Source organism: Biomphalaria glabrata, chromosome 1, assembly GCF_947242115.1.
Source record: "Biomphalaria glabrata chromosome 1, xgBioGlab47.1, whole genome shotgun sequence".
NCBI classification, from domain to species: Eukaryota; Metazoa; Mollusca; class Gastropoda; family Planorbidae; genus Biomphalaria; species Biomphalaria glabrata.
Window position 1 is genome coordinate 61,664,056 of NC_074711.1, and position 25,194 is coordinate 61,689,249.

A 25,194-nucleotide genomic window follows, 5' to 3' on the forward strand; every position below is an offset into this window, starting at 1 on the left:
TGGATTTTGAATTTCCCCAGCTGAAGCCTGGTGCACATTTAAAGCTGGACTTCAGTGCAGACTTCAAATTAGGAATAAACTCTCTTCACGTATTTATTCAACAATGAAGCAAATTTTTGGCAATGAAATCATAAAAAAGCTTTACAAAGTCATTTCATTCCAGGAGTTCTGCGTTAAAAAAACGTGGAAGTGGATACTTCAAGATACTAAAAGGCAGGAATGACGTCATTCATTATTGTTTTCCTTGTAATGAAAAGCTTCTAAACAATTTCATTAATAATGATTCTAAAAAAAACAAACATGGATTAGAAGTAGAACATGCAAACGTGTAGAGCAAACACCAAAGATGTCAAGAAACCAAAGTACCCTGTGACTACTATATCGGCACTTAGATAACTCAAGATGTTCTGACGGTCAAAGTGACTTCAGAACAGCTGATACAGGCGCGAAGAAATATCTGCTCACGGAAAACAAAAAAAGCCAAACATCTTTATTCCATGTGTGTTTTATTATTGAAAGATGGCGTGTTTGGTTAAAAGCGTTTTTTTTTTAATGATGTCAATTTAGAAATGAGAAACAATGGAGCGATTCAAATGGATCAGAGAATGGAACAAATCTTTTACCGACCTAGCCATTGTTGGAATTAAAATAGTTCCTTTGTTTTACTTCTGGCTTTGAATTGTTGAGTTGTTCACTTTTTATTGACTGAATCCTTCACATTTAATCAACATTTCAAAACAAAGCATTTTACTTGTTCAACCGTTGGGATTTTGTTTTTGTTTTGTGCAATCGGAGTCTTTCTCTGCAGTGCGGGGGCCACAAAATTAAAACCTTTTCATTTCTTGATGAATACTCCATTTAAGAATCCAAGGGACGAGAACATTTCTGTCGGCCAGCAGTATAACAATGAAGTCAATTGGCTGAGAGACGGACATTTTGTACTAATAACAGCAGAACTTTGGTAGTTCAAACAGTGAAATATTAGAACATAGAACAATGAATCATTCATTTATAGAGCAGTCAACTGTCGCTAAGAATACCCGCTATAATTATTGTGGGTTTGAACCCATGCCCTGCCGACCTGCAGGAGATTTGGGCTAGGCAGTGATAATGTTTCTTTCTTAAGGAGCGTGAAAAAAACAAATTAAGGATTGAAAAATACAGGACCAACAGAATCCTGCTACTGAACTAGTGTGATTCAAATAAAATAATGGTCAACTTTTATTTTATTTCAAAGCTTCATATCAATTCAATTCACTCTGTCTGTCTGTCTGTCTGGTAAAAGTCTGTGCACGCTATTTCTCCAGCACACAAATCTCGGATCAAGTTGAAATTTTGTACAATTATTTCTCGTAACTGACAAAATAAGAAGAACAAAAAATTTACAATTAGTTAAGTATTTAAAGCTAATTAATTATTTTGTTTGACATTGAACAAAGGAAAGACATTGTACTTGACAGATGTGGTATAATTTGAATTAATCCCCTTTATACTTTGTGTAGAGAATTGTAGGTTGTCGCTTAAAAGTTTGAAACTAACCATAGATAAACCTTCTATTTTCATAAGCATTTCGCTTGTGGTTAGTATATTGAAGGTGTGAGCCCTCGAATTCGAATTCCGCTCGTACAACTTTTCCTTTTATCAAATATATTTAAAGAGCAATCACCGATACATTTACAGAGATACCCCCGTTCATTCTCTCCCACCCCATTTTCACAACTGGTCCAGACAAGTGATAGGATCATAGCGTAGTGAGAAAGTGATAGGATCATAGCGTAGTGAGAAAGTGATAGGATCATAGCGTAGTGAGAAAGTGATAGGATCATAGCGTAGTGAGAAAGTGATAGGATCATAGCGTAGTGAGAAAGTGATAGGATCATAGCGTAGTGAGAAAGTGATAGGATCATAGCGTAGTGAGAAAGTGATAGGATCATAGCGTAGTGAGAAAGTGATAGGATCATAGCGTAGTGAGAAAGTGATAGGATCATAGCGTAGTGAGAAAGTGATAGGATCATAGCGTAGTGAGAAAGTGATAGGATCATAGCGTAGTGAGAAAGTGATAGGATCATAGCGTAGTGAGAAAGTGATAGGATCATAGCGTAGTGAGAAAGTGATAGGATCATAGCGTAGTGAGAAAGTGATAGGATCATAGCGTAGTGAGAAAGTGATAGGATCATAGCGTAGTGAGAAAGTGATAGGATCATAGCGTAGTGAGAAAGTGATAGGATCATAGCGTAGTGAGAAAGTGATAGGATCATAGCGTAGTGAGAAAGTGATAGGATCATAGCGTAGTGAGAAAGTGATAGGATCATAGCGTAGTGAGAAAGTGATAGGATCATAGCGTAGTGAGAAAGTGATAGGATCATAGCGTATTGAGAAAGTGATAGGATCATAGCGTAGTGAGAAAGTGATAGGATCATAGCGTAGTGAGAAAGTGATAGGATCATAGCGTAGTGAGAAAGTGATAGGATCATAGCGTAGTGAGAAAGTGATAGGATCATAGCGTAGTGAGAAAGTGATAGGATCATAGCGTAGTGAGAAAGTGATAGGATCATAGCGTAGTGAGAAAGCTAAAAACATGAAGTGCTCTAAACAAAAATAATTGCTAAATATATTTATAATAACAGATTTATCATTGTTAGTCTAGATCTATTACAAATTTAATTACATGACAGATCCAAACTAATTGATACAATTACATTTAATATAAGATATTTTTTTTTAGTTTTCTAATTTAACTTCATCCAATTGCTGTTTGAGTGTCAAGGTTTCTTATAAACACACTTAAACATGGACAATATTTTCGTTCACTGTCATGGAACAGACAGGAGCATTTAAACCATGGGATAGAATAGCACTGGGATAGTTGAGCAGGTGGATTCATTCAATACTGATATGAGTTAGGTTGGTACTAGAATGATTTATCACGAAGATACAAAATAGTTTAGGTTTGTCTTTGCTTTATTTATATTGAATGGACATTGACTTAAAAGTAAAGTACCTGGTCTAAGGGTGGACTAAAAATCTCACTCTTCACCAGGATTTTAATCCGGGACCAGGGCCGGCCTTAGACACAGGCATTCTAGGCAACCGCCTAGGGCCTTCGATTGGTGGGGGACTATATATTTTTAGAGAAGAAATGACGAAACTTGTCTTCAATGATATTGTTGGAGTACCCTAGGTTTAGGGCTTAATTTTATTTCTTTCGCTGTTTATTTTTTTTTATTTTTCTATTTCATTTGGGGCCATCATGTTCACTTTCATTTATCTCAAGCCGAGATCCCCTCGGTTCGGAAGCCAAGCACTTTACCAGCCACGGTGCCTCCAAAAATATACTTAATCAAAGCAATTCAACAACCTTGCATGAATAGTTCACTTGACCAAGGCAATAAAATGTCTAGTCTAGCTACTCACCACTCGTCAGCATTCGAGTCGTAACATTCTACATTGAAGATGGTAGTGACGCCATTAAAACCTCCAATAGCAAATAACATGTCGTCAATGATCTAATGGAGGGAAAGGTCACTCATAGGAAGCATAAAGGTCACCAGCTTAAGTTCACACTAGATTATGAATGTCACACACAGTCTTTAGGGTAACGGATTGGTTTCAGTAGTATAATTAGGTTTTTTAAGAACACAAGTGTTATTAGATAGTCACACAAGTGTTATTAGATAGTCACACAAGTGTTATTAGATAGTCACACAAGTGTTATTAGATAGTCACACAAGTGTTATTAGATAGTCACACACGTGTTATTAGATAGTCAAACGAGTGTCATTAGATAGTCTGATAGTCTTACAAGTGTTATTAGATAGTCATACGAGTGTTATTAGATAGTCTTACAAGTGTTATTAGATAGTCATACGAGTGTTATTAGATAGTCTGATAGTCTTACGAGTGTTATCAGATAGTCTTACGAGTGTTATTAGATAGTCATACGAGTGTCATTAGATAGTCTGATAGTCTTACGAGTGTTATTAGATAGTCATACGAGTGTTACTAGATAGTCAGACGAGTGTTACTAGATAGTCAGACGAGTGTTACTAGATAGTCAGACGAGTGTTATTAGATAGTTACACGAGTGTCATTAGATAGTCTGATAGTCATACAAGTGTTATTAGATAGTTACACCAGTGTTATTAGATAGTCACAAGATTATTATTAGATAGTCACAAGAGTGTTATTAGATAGTGATACAACTACCAAAATAATCAACAGAAATTATTGATAAGAAATAAACTTTGCAAAAGGGAGAAGGAGAACTAGATACACATCAAAGTCAAAGTACCCACAGATATACAGATGTGCTGTTGTGGCTTAGAAACAACATTAGAGAAATCAGACAATTTAGCTTTAAAATATCAGCATAAAATAACAATTGTTAATTCTAATTTCTTATTGTGTATTTTTAGAAATGTGTATTAATATGTGCATGTAAAGTGCATAAATAAACACCACCAATACATTTATTTTATTTAAGGTGTATGTAAGGGATACAATCCAAATAAATAAAATGTCTTTAATGTTAAAGTTGATTGTTTCCCTTTAAGTATAAATTCTCCCTCAAAAAATATCTCCATATCCTTTGTTTTTTACTAAGGCTATATCCCTGCTAAAAGGTTCCAGTATTTCCTACAAAATATTGTTTAAATATAGTCCTGAATTAGTTTATACGTATATTTATCTTATACAAGTTATATAAGAAGAATAACAAATACTTCTTTGGTTTTCCTGGCATAATTTAAGCATCTGTAATAGTTAAATACTTTTGGATAAAATTTCGACTAAATCTTACTTCCAATCTCGTTGAAGACTGGGATTTTGAATCACGGGACTTTAGTAGGGAAAAGTAAAGGCAGTTGGTCGTTGCGCTTGTCACATGACACCCTGCTCGTTAAACGTTGGCCAAAGAAATAGATGGCCTTAACAAAAGCTTCCCTATAGACCGCAAGTTCTGAAAGGGGTACTTTACCTTTTTTTTTTTATTTTAGAAAAAAAAAATGCCAGTAACAGACAAACATAAAAGTGAAAGTCATACTGAATCCTAAAGTTCAATCAAAAATTTTTACGAAGAATTTCGGTTGACATTTATTATTCTTAGATTCAGAATAACATCATAAAACAGTCACGTGTCATCTGGAAACACACAATTAGTGTAACCCTCAACTTCCCAAAGTAGCCTAAATAGGCAGCGGCGACCATGTTCATCTTTAGAGCAGTAAAGAATTCCAAAAGAGTGACATTGAGTTGAGGCGATGATGAGATACTTGCGTCCAGTAGAAGGTTTACAAAAGACTGACTAATTAATTAAGATGGCTATTGTTGATATATACTGTGGATAGTACAATGGTTCTGATGTGTGGATATTGTTCTTAGAGTTATGGTAAACATGTTAGTTTCTAACTTTCTATAAAGCGAAAGATGTTGATATCAAGATTTATGCTCCTTTGTCTTTGTTAGTAAAGTCCCTTATCTTGACAGCTTTTTAACTAAGATAGCTCCTTGTGAAACATCAAATTCGAAGGTAACAGCCTAATCCTTGTGAAACATCAAATTCGAAGGTAACAGCCTAATCCTTGTGAAACATCAAATTCGAAGGTAACAGCCTAATCCTTGTGAAACATCAAATTCGAAGGTAACAGCCTAATCCTTGTGAAACATCAAATTCGAAGGTAACAGCCTAATCCTTGTGAAACATCAAATTCGAAGGTAACAGCCTAATCCTTGTGAAACATCAAATTCGAAGGTAACAGCCTAATCCTTGTGAAACATCAAATTCGAAGGTAACAGCCTAATCCTTGTGAAACATCAAATTCGAAGGTAACAGCCTAATCCTTGTGTTAGTTCTTGGTCCTATTAGCCTTGACAAACAGATATGAACTGAGGACGTGTACTTGCGTATTTCTGGCCATTTCGAAGTGTGTGTGTCTTTCAGTTCTGTATTTATAAATTATAATGGATGTTTGTATGTAGTTCTATTACTCGATTAAATTACAGGAATCATAAATCGCGCAGTACACAATGCATTTATTCCTCCGTATATGGATCTAGTGAAATTCTTTGAAACTGTTTAGACACACACTGTGTCAAGTGCCCTTCCATATCCAACTGTCGTTATGTCTGTCCTTGTACTAGATACATGTTTGTTAATGTTATTATTGTTAAGAATGCTAAATGATACTTTACTGTTGACAGATACCTAGAGCTACTAACGGAATAGCTGGAATATTTCTATTCAGCAAAAATAAAAAGTGAAAAAAAAATATTTTATTTATCCATGCCGGCTGCTGTGTGAAAGTAGTTTATCAACACTAACTTTATTTTGTACAGCAGAGACATAAAAAAGGTTTAGCTTTTTATGTTTGTTTGTTGTTGTTTTTTTCGTCATGGATGAATATCTGTAATACATTTTCAAAGCATAAAAAAACGGACCTAAGTCTATTGCTTCAGTTGCGTCCCTTGGCATAAGAACTTATTTTCAGAACTTCTTCACTCTTTTCAGAAAAAGTAAGAATAAGGTCATTACACGTTCTCGTCTCGCGCGTCTCTCCGAGAAACAAAATAATTCACAAATTAATGTTTAAAATTCTCGTTATGATAAAAGTTTATATAAGTAGATATTATTGTATTTTTTTTTAGTATTATTTTCTATTTATTTACAGTTACAGCGTACGGCTATAACTATTGAATTCCACAATAACATTTTCTTTTTTCTTTTGTGTCAGATATCATTCATACAAACTAATGCAAATAAAAAGATATATCAAGACACTGGGTTAATGTATTTCATACTAGTTCTCCGAAACTCTCACAAGTTCCTCAAGTTTATCATTTTTGTCACTGTTATTTACCATAGTCATATTTCTTTTGTCACTGTTATTTACCATAGTCATATTTCATTGTCACAGTTTTTTACCATGGTCATATTTCATTGTCACTGTTATTTAAAATGGTCATATTTCATTGTCACTGTTATTTACCATGGTCATATTTCATTGTCACTGTTATTTAAAATGGTCATATTTCATTGTCACTGTTATTTACCATGGTCATATTTCTTTTGTCACTGTTATTTACCATAGTCATATTTCATTGTCACTGTTATTTAAAATGGTCATATTTCATTGTCACTGTTATTTACCATGGTCATATTTCATTGTCACTGTTATTTACCATGGTCATATTTCTTTGTCACTGTTATTTAAAATGGTCATATTTTTTAGTCACTGTTATTTACCATGGTCATATTTCATTGTCACTGTTATTTACCATGGTCATATTTCATTGTCACTGTTATTTACCATGGTCATATTTCATTGTCACTGTTATTTACCATGGTCATATTTCATTGTCACTGTTATTTACCATGGTCATATTTCTTTTGTCACTGTTATTTACCATAGTCATATTTCATTGTCACTGTTATTTACCATGGTCATATTTCATTGTCACTGTTATTTAAAATGGTCATATTTCATTGTCACAGTTTTTTACCATGGTCATATTTCATTGTCACTGTTATTTAAAATGGTCATATTTCATTGTCACTGTTATTTACCATGGTCATATTTCATTGTCACTGTTATTTAAAATGGTCATATTTCATTGTCACTGTTATTTACCATGGTCATATTTCTTTTGTCACTGTTATTTACCATAGTCATATTTCATTGTCACTGTTATTTAAAATGGTCATATTTCATTGTCACTGTTATTTACCATGGTCATATTTCATTGTCACTGTTATTTACCATGGTCATATTTCTTTGTCACTGTTATTTAAAATGGTCATATTTTTTAGTCACTGTTATTTACCATGGTCATATTTCATTGTCACTGTTATTTACCATGGTCATATTTCATTGTCACTGTTATTTACCATGGTCATATTTCATTGTCACTGTTATTTACCATGGTCATATTTCATTGTCACTGTTATTTACCATGGTCATATTTCTTTTGTCACTGTTATTTACCATAGTCATATTTCATTGTCACTGTTATTTAAAATGGTCATATTTCATTGTCACTGTTATTTACCATGGTCATATTTCATTGTCACTGTTATTTACCATGGTCATATTTCTTTGTCACTGTTATTTAAAATGGTCATATTTTTTAGTCACTGTTATTTACCATGGTCATATTTTTTAGTCACTGTTATTTACCATGGTCATATTTCATTGTCACTGTTATTTACCATGGTCATATTTCTTTGTCGCCTATATTTACCATGGTCATATTTCTTTGTCGCCTATATTTACCATGGTCATATTTCTTTGTCGCCTATATTTACCATGGTCATATTTCTTTGTCGCCTATATTTACCATGGTCATATTTCTTTGTCGCCTATATTTACCATGGTCATATTTCTTTGTCGCCTATATTTACCATGGTCATATTTCTTTGTCGCCTATATTTACCATGGTCATATTTCTTTGTCGCCTATATTTACCATGGTCATATTTCTTTGTCGCCTATATTTACCATGGTCATATTTCTTTGTCGCCTATATTTACCATGGTCATATTTCTTTGTCGCCTATATTTACCATGGTCATATTTCTTTGTCGCCTATATTTACCATGGTCATATTTCTTTGTCGCCTATATTTACCATGGTCATATTTCTTTGTCGCCTATATTTACCATGGTCATATTTCTTTGTCGCCTATATTTACCATGGTCATATTTCTTTGTCGCCTATATTTACCATGGTCATATTTCTTTGTCGCCTATATTTACCATGGTCATATTTCTTTGTTAGTTGTCGACAGTTCCATGTTTTGAGTTCCAGATTTAAATATGTCTTCATTTTGTTTTCTAGTGACTCAGACAATCGAAAGAAAAAATGTCACGAACATGTCTTTGGATGTCACGAACATGTCTTGGGATGTCACGAAGATGTCTTGGGATGTCACGAAGATGTCTTGGAATTTCACGAACATGTCTTGGGATGCCACGAAAATGTCTTGGAATGTCACGAAGATGTCTTGGGATGTCACGAACATGTTTTGGGATGTCACGAACATGTCTTGGGATGTCACGAACGTGTCTTGGGATGTCAAGAACGTGTTTTAGTCAGTGTCTTAATATACAAGGACGTACATTTAAGCTTTTATAGTAGAAGTAAAAGTCCTAGCCATTGGTCAACAAAATATTTTACGATATGTAGTCTTGTAGTTGTAGTTACTAAAATACTCTATGCAACTGGCAACAACATTAATTAGCATGTTGACGTGTCTTGTTCTTCCAGGCGATCAACACTAGATATACTAAGTAACTTAATTCACCAAAGGATTTTCTTCTAATAGACTGTAATTGTTGACCGTTTGACCTGTAATGCTTGTCCGCTAGAACGTGCAGTGGAAGCCCACTGAAGGAAATGTTCCTTTGCTCTGTCAGACTGTCTCCCTTAACAGACCTTCTAGGAGGTGGGACAGGGTTAAGTTACTCTCATGACCTACTATATCGGAGTTATTAAAACTTAAGTTAGTATGAAGTCCAACCAGGTCATGGTAACTTTCGATGAAACCAATCCTTATAACATCCACTACGTTACTCTTACCTCGGTCGCAAAGTTACTCCTGGGACTGTACATTTCTGGAATGTCCATCCACTGACGTGTCCTGGGGCAGTAGCGCTCTCCAGTGTTCATACGGGTGACCCCGTTGAACCCTCCCAGGGCGTAGATACACTCGTTGTAAGCAATGACCCCTACCCCACTTCTTCTGTTGTTCATACTGTTGATAAGCGTCCACTGGCCGGTGTCTGGACTGAAGTATTCAGCCGTATTCAAACATTCTTGACCGTTGAAGCCCCCGCATATGTACACCTTTCCTGGTCAATAGCATATACAAGTTACACAAAGCGACATAGATGAATATAGGCTTCACATAGAGACATGTACACATAACACACTCAAGCATATACAAGTTACACAAAGCGACATAGATGAATATGGGCTTCACATAGAGACATGTACACATAACACACTCAAGCATATACAAGTTACACAGCGCGACATACATGAATATAGGCTTCACATAGAGACATGTACACATAACACACTCAAGCATATACAAGTTACACAGCGCGACAAACATGAAAATAGGCTTCACATAGAGACATGTACACATAACACACTCAAGCATATACAAGTTACACAGCGCGACAAACATGAAAATAGGCTTCACATAGAGACATGTACACATAACACACTCAAGCATATACAAGTTACACAGCGCGACAAACATGAATATAGGCTTCACATAGAGACATGTACACATAACACACTCAAGCATATACAAGTTACACAGCGCGACAAACATGAAAATAGGCTTCACATAGAGACATGTACACATAACACACTCAAGCATATACAAGTTACACAGCGCGACAAACATGAAAATAGGCTTCACATAGAGACATGTACACATAACACACTCAAGCATATACAAGTTACACAGCGCGACAAACATGAAAATAGGCTTCACATAGAGACATGTACACATAACACACTCAAGCATATACAAGTTACACAGCGCGACAAACATGAAAATAGGCTTCACATGGAGACATGTACACATAACACACTCAAGCATATACAAGTTACACAGCGCGACAAACATGAAAATAGGCTTCACATGGAGACATGTACACATAACACACTCAAGCATATACAAGTTACACAGCGCGACAAACATGAAAATAGGCTTCACATGGAGACATGTACACATAACACACTCAAGCATATACAAGTTACACAGCGCGACAAACATGAAAATAGGCTTCACATAGAGACATGTACACATAACACACTCAAGCATATACAAGTTACACAGCGCGACAAACATGAAAATAGGCTTCACATAGAGACATGTACACATAACACACTCAAGCATATACAAGTTACACAGCGCGACAAACATGAAAATAGGCTTCACATGGAGACATGTACACATAACACACTCAAGCATATACAAGTTACACAGCGCGACAAACATGAAAATAGGCTTCACATAGAGACATGTACACATAACACACTCAAGCATATACAAGTTACACAGCGCGACAAACATGAAAATAGGCTTCACATAGAGACATGTACACATAACACACTCAAGCATATACAAGTTACACAGCGCGACAAACATGAAAATAGGCTTCACATAGAGACATGTACACATAACACACTCAAGCATATACAAGTTACACAGCGCGACAAACATGAAAATAGGCTTCACATGGAGACATGTACACATAACACACTCAAGCATATACAAGTTACACAGCGCGACAAACATGAAAATAGGCTTCACATAGAGACATGTACACATAACACACTCAAGCATATACAAGTTACACAGCGCGACAAACATGAAAATAGGCTTCACATAGAGACATGTACACATAACACACTCAAGCATATACAAGTTACACAGCGCGACAAACATGAAAATAGGCTTCACATAGAGACATGTACACATAACACACTCAAGCATATACAAGTTACACAGCGCGACAAACATGAAAATAGGCTTCACATAGAGACATGTACACATAACACACTCAAGCATATACAAGTTACACAGCGCGACAAACATGAAAATAGGCTTCACATAGAGACATGTACACATAACACACTCAAGCATATGCAAGTTACACAGCGCGACAAACATGAAAATAGGCTTCACATAGAGACATGTACACATAACACACTCAAGCATATACAAGTTACACAGCGCGACAAACATGAAAATAGGCTTCACATAGAGACATGTACACATAACACACTCAAGCATATACAAGTTACACAGCGCGACAAACATGAAAATAGGCTTCACATAGAGACATGTACACATAACACACTCAAGCATATACAAGTTACACAGCGCGACAAACATGAAAATAGGCTTCACATAGAGACATGTACACATAACACACTCAAGCATATACAAGTTACACAGCGCGACAAACATGAAAATAGGCTTCACATAGAGACATGTACACATAACACACTCAAGCATATACAAGTTACACAGCGCGACAAACATGAAAATAGGCTTCACATGGAGACATGTACACATAACACACTCAAGCATATACAAGTTACACAGCGCGACAAACATGAAAATAGGCTTCACATGGAGACATGTACACATAACACACTCAAGCATATACAAGTTACACAGCGCGACAAACATGAAAATAGGCTTCACATGGAGACATGTACACATAACACACTCAAGCATATACAAGTTACACAGCGCGACAAACATGAAAATAGGCTTCACATAGAGACATGTACACATAACACACTCAAGCATATACAAGTTACACAGCGCGACAAACATGAAAATAGGCTTCACATAGAGACATGTACACATAACACACTCAAGCATATACAAGTTACACAGCGCGACAAACATGAAAATAGGCTTCACATGGAGACATGTACACATAACACACTCAAGCATATACAAGTTACACAGCGCGACAAACATGAAAATAGGCTTCACATAGAGACATGTACACATAACACACTCAAGCATATACAAGTTACACAGCGCGACAAACATGAAAATAGGCTTCACATGGAGACATATGTATATACATGCTTTTAAAAATCGAATACGGAAAACATTCCCCCCTTATCTCCCTTTCTTACTCCCCCCCCCCTTCCATTTTCCCAACTGGTCCAGATAAGTGAGAGCAGCGTAGTGAGAAAGCTAGAAGCAAGAAAAACAATTGGTAAAAATATTTCTAATCGCACAGAATTATTGTTGTTGGTCTAGAAAACTAATTTAGATCATTTACAAATTTAATTCCATGACTGATCCAAACTAATTGATACAATTACACTTCCTATAAGCTTTGTTGTTTTTTTTTAAGTATTTTGTTCGTTTATCTTGTCATGAAATAAAATATTAGCACTAGGTACTATATTAGCACTAGGTACTATATTAGCACTAGGTACTATATTAGCACTAGGTATTGCAGTCTATCTTTCAATTAATACTATACACGAATTTGTTTCTCTCAAGATAAAAGTAACTTTTGCATACCGTTCAATGTAGTCGCAGAGGCGTCACTTCTCTGGTGGTGCATGGGTCTGATAAGACTCCACTGGTTGGTCTCCTTGTTGAACCTCTCTACGGAGTTTTGCCGGACGTGTCCATCGAAGCCTCCCATGGCGTAGATGTAGCCGTCCAGCAGAGCCACACTCACGTAGCACCTGGGGAAGACAGAGGTCTGAATAAGGCAATTAACTTTCCTGTTCAAAAAGTTTCTGATTCAAATTTAATGATATGCATTTAGAAATAGTATTACAAGATGATTCCTTAAAAAATACTAACAGTTATCGAAAATGTTGGTTAGTGTTACAGTATACGAGAACAGGAATGACAAAGTAATGAGACAATCATATTGAATGGCATATTATTGTGTGTTTTTTTTGTTATTGAGTAAAACTCTAGGCAGCCTTCGATCAATACTTATAAACATTTCGATAAGAAAATGTAATTAAAAAAAAAATAAAATGAGATTTTAAAAATAGAAATCTTTTAATAGTAATGCGACGTGTTTTCTTTACATATAAATACGTGGAACAAATGAAACTTGCATTAGGTGCAGTGCATAACTAATACACTAAAGCAACATTTACATTCAGTTGTTAACATGTATCTTTTGTAAGGGGAGTATTTCAGAATTAAAAGCAAATGCACAAATGACCTTCCATTTTTTTCTTGGGAAACATTTCAACAGGAGATACAGTTTTGGTGTCAGAGAATTGATGAAAGGTCAGTTCTCCCCTTACGCCATTGAATAGAACTCTCTGTATTTGTTAGAACGGCACTGTTTTAGAACTAAATCTGTACAATATCAGTTCACAACCTGTGTACCCCCCTATTGTTTTTGTCACAACTTACATGGGTAATTTAGTGGATAGTCTTATTACTCAGTGTGATGTTTACCTTTTACAGTTCATAGGTGGCGCCTCTGACCAAGCTTTATTCACAGGGTCAAAAGTTCTGCAGCTGTTGAAATATTCCACACCATCAAATCCGCCAATAACATAAATGGTGTGGCCCATTGTGATCATTCCATGGTAAGCTCTTGGTCCTAATACATGTAGAGAAAACTATTTCAATTTGAAAACCTCCTCGTTGATGCTCACATAACAAAATGTTTTCTTTTTTAATAGAGTCTCCAACTTAGGTCTGGAAGTTTTCTTCTGAGACATTAATGAAAGGGATATATTTATATAGGCCAACGTTGTGTATCAGGATGCATCACATGGACACAGTTTTCAATAGTTTTTACATTAGACATATAAATAATCCACTATCTAAGCGTTTACATTCAATAGTTATTGATGCATTGTATGAATGAATGTAAAATTGTTTTATAGAAGCGACAACTCTTACAAATCCTCAGCCAACCTTTTATCGAGTGCTAACGCACAACTTGAACAGAGCAGTAAACACCAGCTACGCCCGATGAGTTTCTCCCCAGGATTTAGAGTGTTTAATATGGCGGATCAATTGTAACGATGAACCTGACATACTTTTTTTGTAGCAGAAGAATAAAAATAGTTGTTACAATGAAATGTCACCGCCCCTGTCTACTCTCCTCTCCTTCTCTGTCTCTCTCTCTCTTGTTTGCTATCTGGAACCCCCATTTTGTTTATTTTGACCTGCGCATCATAATTTCTTCGACATAGACTTTTTACTTGATTTGGAAAGACCCGCTTCATAATGCGACCCCGACACGTACGCGCACTAATACTTTGGGCCCGTTAATTCTAGTATCACTTTTACTTATCGGGAACCCATCTACCCACCCTCCCGACCCGCCTACAACAAAAAACTAGTTCTTAGTACAGTCTATGACTTAACTTCGGCTTCTCAATTCAAACTATATTTCCACCTCGACTCCCCCCCCCACACACACACATACACAGTGACACACACACAGTGACACACACAGACAACCGATTTTCCATTTTTTCTACCCATTTTTTTTATTACAACAACTTTTAAACTTTCTAAGCATCCTCCCATTGATCGGCTATTCAGTATGTTTCAGACCTAGTCAAAAAATGATTTTCCGAAGGCCCCAATCGAATGCTACATTCTCAACTCGACATTAGTTGTGGTATTGTTGTCTGAGCTAAATAAAAGTAGCAATAAGGTTTTGTTGTGTGTGTTTTTTTTTTACCCCTTTTGAATGTAGCGAAATGACAATAGATCTAGATCTATCTTTTTATGCTATAAGGATAAGTTTTTAAAAATTTTATTTAATCGGCGTCTTAAGGAAAGCGGAAGTGACGTAATCGGTTTAAAAAGTTCACTTATGGAAAAAGGAAAGCCCTATTTTCGTGCTCTCTTTGAAATGCTTGATATCTAGAGTTGGGCCTTTGGGGGAAATACCGAAAATAAAATACAAAGGTTTGATAGATAGTTAGTAGCAGTCGTCAGGCTGCGAACTTGTCAAAACCAATTCTTAGCAAGCGTTTAGGAAATCAAAGGAACCTGTGTATGAAATTTCATGCGAATCAGTTTGACAGTTTAAGAGATCTCGTGATGTCAACTGTATAATAGATTTCTTAATACGCTGACGTCCTGTAAGTGAACTCGAAAAGATGCGACTAGTTCACCCTGCGGATAGTGTTGATATCTACCTCGTTGTTAAAGAAAATGTGTCATACCAGTATCGGCTACGGGGCAGACAACCCAGCGGTCAGCCCTTGTGTCATACGTCTCTACCATATTTGTGGGGGCTCCTCCGCTCCATCCGCCGATGACAAACATGACCTAAGCAGAAATACAGAACTAAATAGCTAGATGACAAACATGACCTAAACAGAAATACAGAACTAAACAGCTAGATCACAAACATGACCTAAACAGAAATACAGAACTAAACAGCTAGATGACAAACATGACCTAAGCAGAAATACAGAACTAAACAGCTAGATGACAAACATGACCTAAGCAGAAATACAGAACTAAACAGCTAGATGACAAACATGACCTAAACAGAAATACAGAACTAAACAGCTAGATCACAAACATGACCTAAACAGAAATACAGAACTAAACAGCTAGATGACAAACATGACCTAAGCAGAAATACAGAACTAAACAGCTAGATGACAAACATGACCTAAGCAGAAATACAGAACTAAACAGCTAGATGACAAACATGACCTAAACAGAAATACAGAACTAAACAGCTAGATGACATTTAGTTGGTACGAATTGGTAGCATGGCTAGAAAAACAAATTGAGAAGAAATGACATGACCAAATAGGAATAAAATGTGTTGTTTTTTTTAGAAAGGACACGACCATTAAATATATACCAAAGATTACAGTCGGTGATGTCTCAACTAGGAACAACGGGCCATTTTCGATCCGTGACCCTTAAATATATACCCACAGCGCACAATGAAGCCACCAATAATGTTGATAAGTGTATGTCACGTCCACTGGCCAAAAAAAATGTATTGATGATTTCTAGACGTCCTGTTCAGTTTAACATGTCAATTTTCTTTTGGGGGAAGTGGTAAACGAGGATAAAATGTTTCTTGATGGCCCCAGGCTCATTGTTGTAAGGAATAGATCGCGATTACTGAGCGGTGTTACTGTTGAACTGTTAAACGTGACCACAAAAATAATAGCTTTTTAAAATCTATGACATGAATATTGAAAATATGCGTTTTAACGCCCTGGACAAATCTGTATTGGCGATGCTGAACAAAAGCTTATGATATCTAATGGGGCCCTTCCGTTTATGTGTATCTTCTCTCTGTCTCTCTCCAAAAATGTTGTTTTAATATGTATAAGACGTGGAACAAAACAACAACAACAAAACAACAACAACAAAACAACAACAACAAAAAACACACAAAAGGCAACGAGCACTGCGAACCATTACTTCATATGGGATTCTTGGGCGGGCTATCGGATTGCTCATGTCCACTTCACGGCGGTCATCCATGTCCAGCTCGTACAGAAATCTTAGAGTCTCTATGATGATCGGTCTGCACTGCTCACTGTCTCGGACATATTCATGGGGTTTGACCTGTGTTAGAATCAAATTATTCATTAGAACCAATAAGCCTTGTCCCTATGCATTGAATAAACTTTTTAGTAAGAAAGCATTTCTTTAAACAGAAAATCGTGTAACTTGTGATACAACTCCCTCAAAGATAACTCTTGCGAAGCGAATCTAAACAGTATTCTTAATATAATTAATGTTGCAGTTTTAATAACTGTGTATCTTTAAACTAAGTTATTACATTTCAACCTATTATACGGATTCATCTCCTGAGTCGCGGACACATTAACAGTTTCCCAATGGATTGTTTGGTCTACTTATGTTACAGAATAATTGACTTAAGCTTTTTCAGTAGATTTAAAATACTGACTTTCTCTACGAAGAAGCTGGTTGTCAGAAGACCCAGTCGGATAGTGCGAAGTAATCGTCCAATATGCCGCTTTCTTCTTTCCGGGCTGTAGTCTATCCAGCGACACAGAGCATCAAAGACCAACTCCTCTGTCCGGACATTCAAGTGTTCAGACTGCAACAGCTCACACACCTAAGAAATATCAAGGTCAACTTGAGGAAAGGCGTAATTAATGTCGTCTTCGAAAAAATGGCAGCCTTGGCAGCTTCCTATGGCAGGAATAAGTTTTTCATAGAGGGAATTTTTTAAAATGTGATCATCTTTCTCTCTCTCTCTCTCTCTCTCTCTCTCTATATATATATATATATATATATATATATATATATATCTCTCTATATATATATATATATATATATATATATATATATATATATATATATGGGAAAATAGATTTACAGGAGTTATAAACAAAACATTGAAGAAGAACATTTTGTTTTGATATATTTGTAAACAGGCCTTATTAAAGTTGTTGGTAAAATGTTCAAAAAATAAACAAAATAAAGATACACTCTTTTAGAACATAGTTCAAAGCACGATCGTCCAAAAGATCTTTCGAAAGATTTAATTTTAAGAGTCAAATACAAAAAAAAGAGTCCATGCATTTAGACCTACAAGCACATTGAACGTTTCTAAACTTAAAGTTTGTTGTTGTTTTTGTTCTCCTAAACATATTTCTGAAATCTTGAGTTTATTACTTCATCAATGTCCAGTTGAAGAAATTCATTACTAGTTGTGTAGACAGCTGTAAAGTTCACCAGGATGTACTTTAAAGCCTCTTGTTCTAAATGGCTACAGAAGTAGGTCTGAGCAAACTTGCGAATTCCAATACAGTTGCTGGCACAGAGTTCGGTGATCAGAAAATCACAGCAGGCCTGCAAATAGTCAAGTGTTTTCAGATTTATACAAAACTAGCATTGCACAGTCTTAAAAATGTGTATATCAATAGCTTCAATGTGGCCTAAGCAGATGCCAACTATAAATTGAAAATCCCAGTCTGGAGGAATTAAACAATAGACAGACTGCAATTCACATAAATATTGAATGCTTTAGTTTATGAAAGTATAAAGTAAAACTGCATACAAAAGTTTAAAAAAAAAACTAAAATAAAACGCTATCTTTAAACTTGATTGTATTTCTTTGTAAAACGACCATATTTAAAAGCCTGTCCAAGAAAATGTGTTACTATTGTATCTACCTAAATGTGAACTGCAGATACTTAGAGGACAACACACAGAGAATGTTGAGAGGCATCCATCTTGTAGCTTCAATACTTTCTCCTGCAGCTACATAAAACAATGATTCTCAAACTGTCAAACTATCTTCCGAGAGCCAGAGATCATATCGTTTTGCTGTCCTGTCCCAACCCTTCAAACTCCTGTCAGCAGTGTGTAATGAAGCCTCAGAGGCTCAGCACTGTACATACATTGACTGGTATTTTGAATGTAGGGATTTTAGGAAGCCCCTGCCTCCAACCAAGCTAATGGGTACCTGGCATACATCTGGGCGTTATGTTGGTCATATGACACCCCCTTAATTGTTGGCCTCAGAAAGATCTTAACATCATCTGCCTTTGTGTATCGCGAGGTCTGAAGGGGGTACCTTTACTTTTTAATTTAATCGTGTAAAACATTACACGTTTCTCTCACTACTTTTAAATAAACTTGAAAACAAAAAAAACGTCTGCTCTGCTGATCTCAAGGTTACCTTGACAAGCCCCATGAAGTGAAACTGGTCTGCCGCGGGCAGTAACTGTTCCACGTTAGCAGCCGTTACTTTGGCATGCCGGGTGTAGGCGTAGTCGATGATTACCGACATGACGTCACTGGTCACATGGGTTAGTGTTATTTCATGCTTATTGGTTGGATTCTTTTGAAAATAAAAAAAGAAGAAAATGTGTGAATTAAACTTTAGGTACTCTTCCTATTTGTAAATAATCCATAGTACGGAAATCAAATATACATCCTTTTTTTTTTAAAAAAAGTACAAACTTATGTTCGGGATTGTAGATATATACTTTCAAAGTTCTCCCATTTTTAAAAACAACGAGTTAATACTATAGTTATACTTTAATACTATAGTTATACTTTAATACTCTAGTTATACTTTTCCTATTTCTTATGGCTTCTTTCATGAGACTTTGAATCATCTCATATGATCTCATAGAAATAAGTTGAAAGACTGGGCATTAGCTTATTTAGCTTAGGTCGGAACGATGTCGCCCTCACCGCAGTTCCCCCCCCCCCCCCACGGACTACCAAGCTGAACGTGAGGTGCCGACACAGTGTTGGGGAAGACAAAATACTTTCATATAAAGTAGCTTCAATAAAAATGTTTGACCAATTTGTTTTAAATTTTAAAGTTAATACAATCTGAAAATAGGAAAATAATGAATCTTATATCCGATAACATTTTAAGTATTTCAAATAAATTTTATGACAGTTGATGACATTGTTATTCTTCCATTGTTATACATAGTCTTTGTTTCAATGAAAATAAGTAGGTCCAGTTCTTTTCTTGTCCAGTTCAAGTCCATATACATAGACATACAATGGAGCTTTTAGAAAACCATACTAGCTACTTGAACTAGAAAAGAAATGGAGCGTCACTTAGAATCAAGAAAAGAAAAAGACATTTAGATGATATAGTAACCAAAAGCTTACGTTAGCTTTTAAAAAAACAACAATGTAATTACTATACTAGTATACAAAGATGAAATGCTAAGACTATCAAGCGACCCTTGACCCCATCATCTGAAAAGAAAAAGCTAATCACTACTTACGTTTCTCTCAGGTCAGATAAATCCCATCAAATCAAGGTCAAGTGTTATACATACCTCACCTACCTGGCTGGTGAACAGGGCGCGGAAGAAGCTGCTACAGGCTGATAGAATGTTCCGATGAATGGGGAAGATCACGTCACCGACTCTGATGATAGCATCGCAGAGCTCACCGTGTTCTCTGAGCTCAGCGAGGATGTTACAGGCCTGCAAGAGAGAGACCTGAAGATGTTACATGCCTGCAAGAGAGAGACCTGAGGATGTTACATGCCTGCAAGAGAGAGACCTGAGGATGTTACATGCCTGCAAGAGAGAGACCTGAGGCTGTTACATGCCCGCAAGAGAAAGGCATGGGGATGTTACATGCCGGCGAAAGAGAGACCTGAGGAAATTATATGCCTGCAAGAGAAAGGCCTGGGGATGTTACATGCCTGAAAGAGAGACCAGATGATGTTACATGCATACAAAAGAGAGACCTGAGGATGTTACATGCCTGCAAGAGAGAGACCTAAGGATGTTACATGCCTGCAAGAGAGAGACCTGAGGATGTTACATGCCTGCAAAAGAGAGACCTGAGGATGTTAAATGCATACAGAAAAGAGACAAGATGATGTTACATGCCTGTAAGAGAGAGACCTGAGGATGTTATGTGCCTGCAAGAGAAAGGCCTGTGGATGTTACATGCCTGAAAGAGAGACCAGATGATGTTACATGACTGCAAGAGAGACCAGATGATGTTACATGCATACAAAAGAGAGATCAGATGATGTTACATGCATACAAAAGAGAGACCTGAGGATGTTACATGCATACAAAAGAGAGACCAGATGATGTTACATGCATACAAAAGAGAGACCTGAGGATGTTACATGCCAGTAAGAGAGAGACCTGAGGATGTTATGTGCCTGCAAGAGAAAGGCCTGTGGATGTTACATGCCTGCAAGAGAGACCAGATGATGTTACATGACTGCAAGAGAGACCAGATGATGTTACATGCATACAATGCATGCATGCATACAAAAGAGAGATCAGATGATGTTACATGCATACAAAAGAGAGACCTGAGGATGTTACATGCCTGCAAAAGAGAGACCTGAGGATATTATGTGCCTGCAAGAGAAAGGCCTGTGGATGTTACATGCCTGCAAGAGAGACCAGATGATGTTACATGCATACAAAAGAGAGACCTGAGGATGTTACATGCATACAAAAGAGAGACCAGATGATGTTACATGCATACAAAATAGAGACCTGATGATGTTACAGGCATACAAAAGAGAGACCTGATGATGTTACATGCATACAAAAGAGAGACCAGATGATGTTACATGCATACAAAAGAGAGACCAGATGATGTTACATGCATACAAAAGAGAGACCTGATGTTGTTACATGCCAGCAAGAGAGAGACCTGAGGATGTTACATGCCTGCAAGAGAAAGAGAGACCTCAGGATGTTACATGCCAGCAAGAGAAAGGCCTAACATATTTGGTGGCTGCAAATAAATATGTGCTTGGAGTACAAGCTTTATATTAAAATAAAGTGTTAAGCAGTATTTTTTAAAATATTTATTTCAAAGCAAAATCTTTTTATTTTCTGTTTATATATTTATAAAGTTTTGTTATTTTCTCATTTTTAAGTATACTGTAAATATATGAAAAGATCAGACTATAAGTTTTATATTATTTGATTTAGTTAGGGCGACGTCTTTCTTTTTAAATATATGTACAACGATTGTTGCTTTTTTGTTTTTAGGTAATGTATTGTACCTAATCTAAGCTAACACAATGTGTTTCTACAGTCTGTTTTTCTTGTCTTAGCCTTTAACATATCAAGTAAGTGAAGCCATTTATTTAATACCTATGTTCCGACAGATTTGAAGATAACACCCTAGCCTGCAAGATGGTTGGGGTGGTAGCGAGCAGGGTTCAAAACCTGGCCTGTCGTGACCAACATGACGACAATCCAGAGCGCAGACCACACGATTTAGCAGCCAGTTAAAAGAAATTAATCTAGATTCTAGATCAACATATCATGTTTAAGTACTTGACTCTAAATATAGTGTTAAATATGCTTATAGATTTTATCTAGAGTTAAATGAAACAAATCTAGGTCTCGACTAGATTACAAATCAAGATGGCATATCTATTCGTCTAAGCACAAAGGAAGATATAGGCCTACATCTAATGCATATCTAACTACAATATACAAAAAATGAAAGAAATTGATTTAGATCAAGGTTCTATGTCTACAGAAGCACTAAATATTTTGTTCAAAGTAGACTTATATAGTATTAGATATCATCTAGATTTAGAGTAGGCCTAAATACAAAGTTTACATTTTAAAATTTTTATCTAGATCTAGGATCTAGATCTAGTAGGCTATCTGAGAACTAAACATTACTAACATGGCTACCTGAGAACTAAAGTCCGATTTCAGCGATGTGGACATCGCTGAATCTTCGGACACAGAGTCGTCCAGCCGCGCATCGACGGCGGACATAGTGAAAGGTCCGCCAGGGGTGGTTCGTTCCCTGGAGGGACGGGCCTCGGCCTAAAAAAAAAAGGTTTCTTTATTTGTTTGTTTGTTTCTTGATTCCAGCAGCGATGGTAATTTGCTGGAAATAATGATATGTTATGAAGAGAGCGAGGTGGCGCGTGCTATGGAGCACGGCTCTCTTAGTTTTGAGATTTGTACAGCTAGAATGATGACGTCAACCGTGCGTTCGATACACCTATTTCCGTGTTCCCAGATGCAACTATTCGAGTGTGCATCGAGGAGGTGCGAATGTTGACAGGTCAATAGACCACATGCCTATAGAATTCGCAAAAATGATTATAATTACCTAATTATTCATATAAAAATATATTGTTATGTAACAAGACTTGTCTTCGAGTCCGAAGATTAGTGAGGAATGCAGTTTTCCCCGTAGATACGCAACCAGCGTAGGCATAATCATTGTCCGCCGCTGGTCGATTTAGATTTACTTTTCGCCGTCTACGTCTTTCCTCGGCAGCTTTTGGCATAAGTTCATCCCCGTTACGAGATAGGCTACGTGCTCTACCCAGCGTAACTGTCGGACCATAAGTAGTCCCTCTTTCGCTGTTTGTAGTGCGGTCTTGCCACCGTATGTCCATAATGAAGCGCAAGTATCTTTGGTGAAACCGTTCAAGTAGTCTTTGTTGCTTTTTGTATACTACCCATGTCTCAGATCCAAATAGAAGGGTTGAGAGAACCACTGCTTGGTGGACATTGATTTTTGTAGGTAGGCGGAACTAACAACTCATTCATTTTCAAATATTTAGATCGGCTTTTCAATCTAAGATACAGAGAACTAACTCTGCCGTTCATTAGCGTGTGCGTGAACACTACTTCTAACACTAGAGGTTGATGATTACTTGTTTGTCAAGCTGTGAGGCTCCCCAAGGGAAGGCTTGGCGTTCTGATGATAAGGAGGATGCAGCAAGACGGTCTTTTTTTGAAATGTTAAGACATATCTATCTGTGGCTTTTAAGTCTCGAGAGGCGTTCTTTTCCTTTTGCAACTTCTTGTGTGACTAAAGAGGCCAATCCTTGATACACAGCTGCGGACACAAGTTGGGCTGTGTGACTAAAGAGGCCAATCCTTGATACACAGCTGCGGACACAAGTTGGGCTGTGTGACTAAAGAGGCCAATCCTTGATACACAGCTGCGGACACAAGTTGGGCTGTGTGACTAAAGAGGCCAATCCTTGATACACAGCTGCGGACACAAGTTGGGCTGTGTGACTAAAGAGGCCAATCCTTGATACACAGCTGCGGACACAAGTTGGGCTGTGTGACTAAAGAGGCCAATCCTTGATACACAGCTGCGGACACAAGTTGGGCTGTGTGACTAAAGAGGCCAATCCTTGATACACAGCTGCGGACACAAGTTGGGCTGTGTGACTAAAGAGGCCAATCCTTGATACACAGCTGCGGACACAAGTTGGGCTGTGTGACTAAAGAGGCCAATCCTTGATACACAGCTGCGGACACAAGTTGGGCTGTGTGATTAAAGAGGCCAATCCTTGATACACAGCTGCGGACACAAGTTGGGCTGTGTGACTAAAGAGGCCAATCCTTGATACACAGCTGCGGACACAAGTTGGGCTGTGTGACTAAAGAGGCCAATCCTTGATACACAGCTGCGGACACAAGTTGGGCTGTGTGACTAAAGAGGCCAATCCTTGATACACAGCTGCGGACACAAGTTGGGCTGTGTGACAAAAGAGGCCAATCCTTGATACACAGCTGCGGACACAAGTTGGGCATATGTAATCACGAGGCGCCATTGCATCTTCACCCTTCTTTCTATTGCTGTTGTGAATGGCAACTGCAATCCTAGACCCTTCCTTTATGCTCTCTCTCCATGTATCTATAATGTAATTACAAATCCATATTTCAGTATTAATAAAGATATTATTATCTACGCTTTTCAAAATTGAATTATGTAATGCCAGGTCGTCTTCCAATAGATATTTTGAAGAAGACATTTCAATTTAATCATCATCATTCATCTTATATTTTTAAAAAATATAGACGTTACTTCAAAAAAGAAGATGATTACGTCCTACGCATCATGGATCTAGTCAGCTAACCACTGACTTAAATTCTGACTAGTCATTAGTTTTCCTGGCCAGCTCAGGAAACCCAGTCCATGATGGGAAACACTGCACTCACCCTTAACCTTCGAAATCGAAGACATTGGTATTTTGATATTATTGTGTACATTGGCGTAGAAACCGTTTAATCCAAGACACATGATATGTTGTTCAGTGAAGGGATGTTGATATGTTGTTCAGTGATGGGATGTTGATTATCCAAAAGACTATATAAGAAGTAGACTACGATCCACATTTTTCTTGTACACGCTTTGTGTTAATGAAAATGGTGGTCTCTATTTGGTTAACTCTTGGACAT

The 25,194-nt window shown here is 36.9% G+C and overlaps 1 protein-coding gene across 3 annotated transcripts in view; it reads right to left on the reverse strand.

Moving 5' to 3' along the window:
- LOC106072202 (kelch-like protein 10) overlaps positions 1-22,952 on the reverse strand; it is a 26,092-nt gene extending 3,140 nt beyond the window's left edge. For 2 of the 3 annotated variants that reach the window (XM_056006110.1, XM_056006119.1), the window contains exons 1-11: positions 22,669-22,952; positions 20,311-20,460; positions 19,182-19,343; positions 18,173-18,349; positions 17,439-17,609; positions 16,946-17,092; positions 15,715-15,820; positions 13,979-14,126; positions 13,070-13,239; positions 9,571-9,842; positions 3,415-3,506 (exon numbers count right to left, since the gene is read on the reverse strand). In XM_056006110.1, the coding sequence (XP_055862085.1) occupies positions 3,415-3,506; positions 9,571-9,842; positions 13,070-13,239; positions 13,979-14,126; positions 15,715-15,820; positions 16,946-17,092; positions 17,439-17,609; positions 18,173-18,349; positions 19,182-19,343; positions 20,311-20,460; positions 22,669-22,755 (1,682 nt within the window). In that variant the 5' untranslated portion in view covers positions 22,756-22,952. The remainder of the gene's footprint in view (positions 1-3,414; positions 3,507-9,570; positions 9,843-13,069; positions 13,240-13,978; positions 14,127-15,714; positions 15,821-16,945; positions 17,093-17,438; positions 17,610-18,172; positions 18,350-19,181; positions 19,344-20,310; positions 20,461-22,668) is intronic. The other variant, XM_056006124.1, reaches the window with a different exon arrangement.
- Between the last annotated feature and the right edge of the window lie 2,242 nt (positions 22,953-25,194).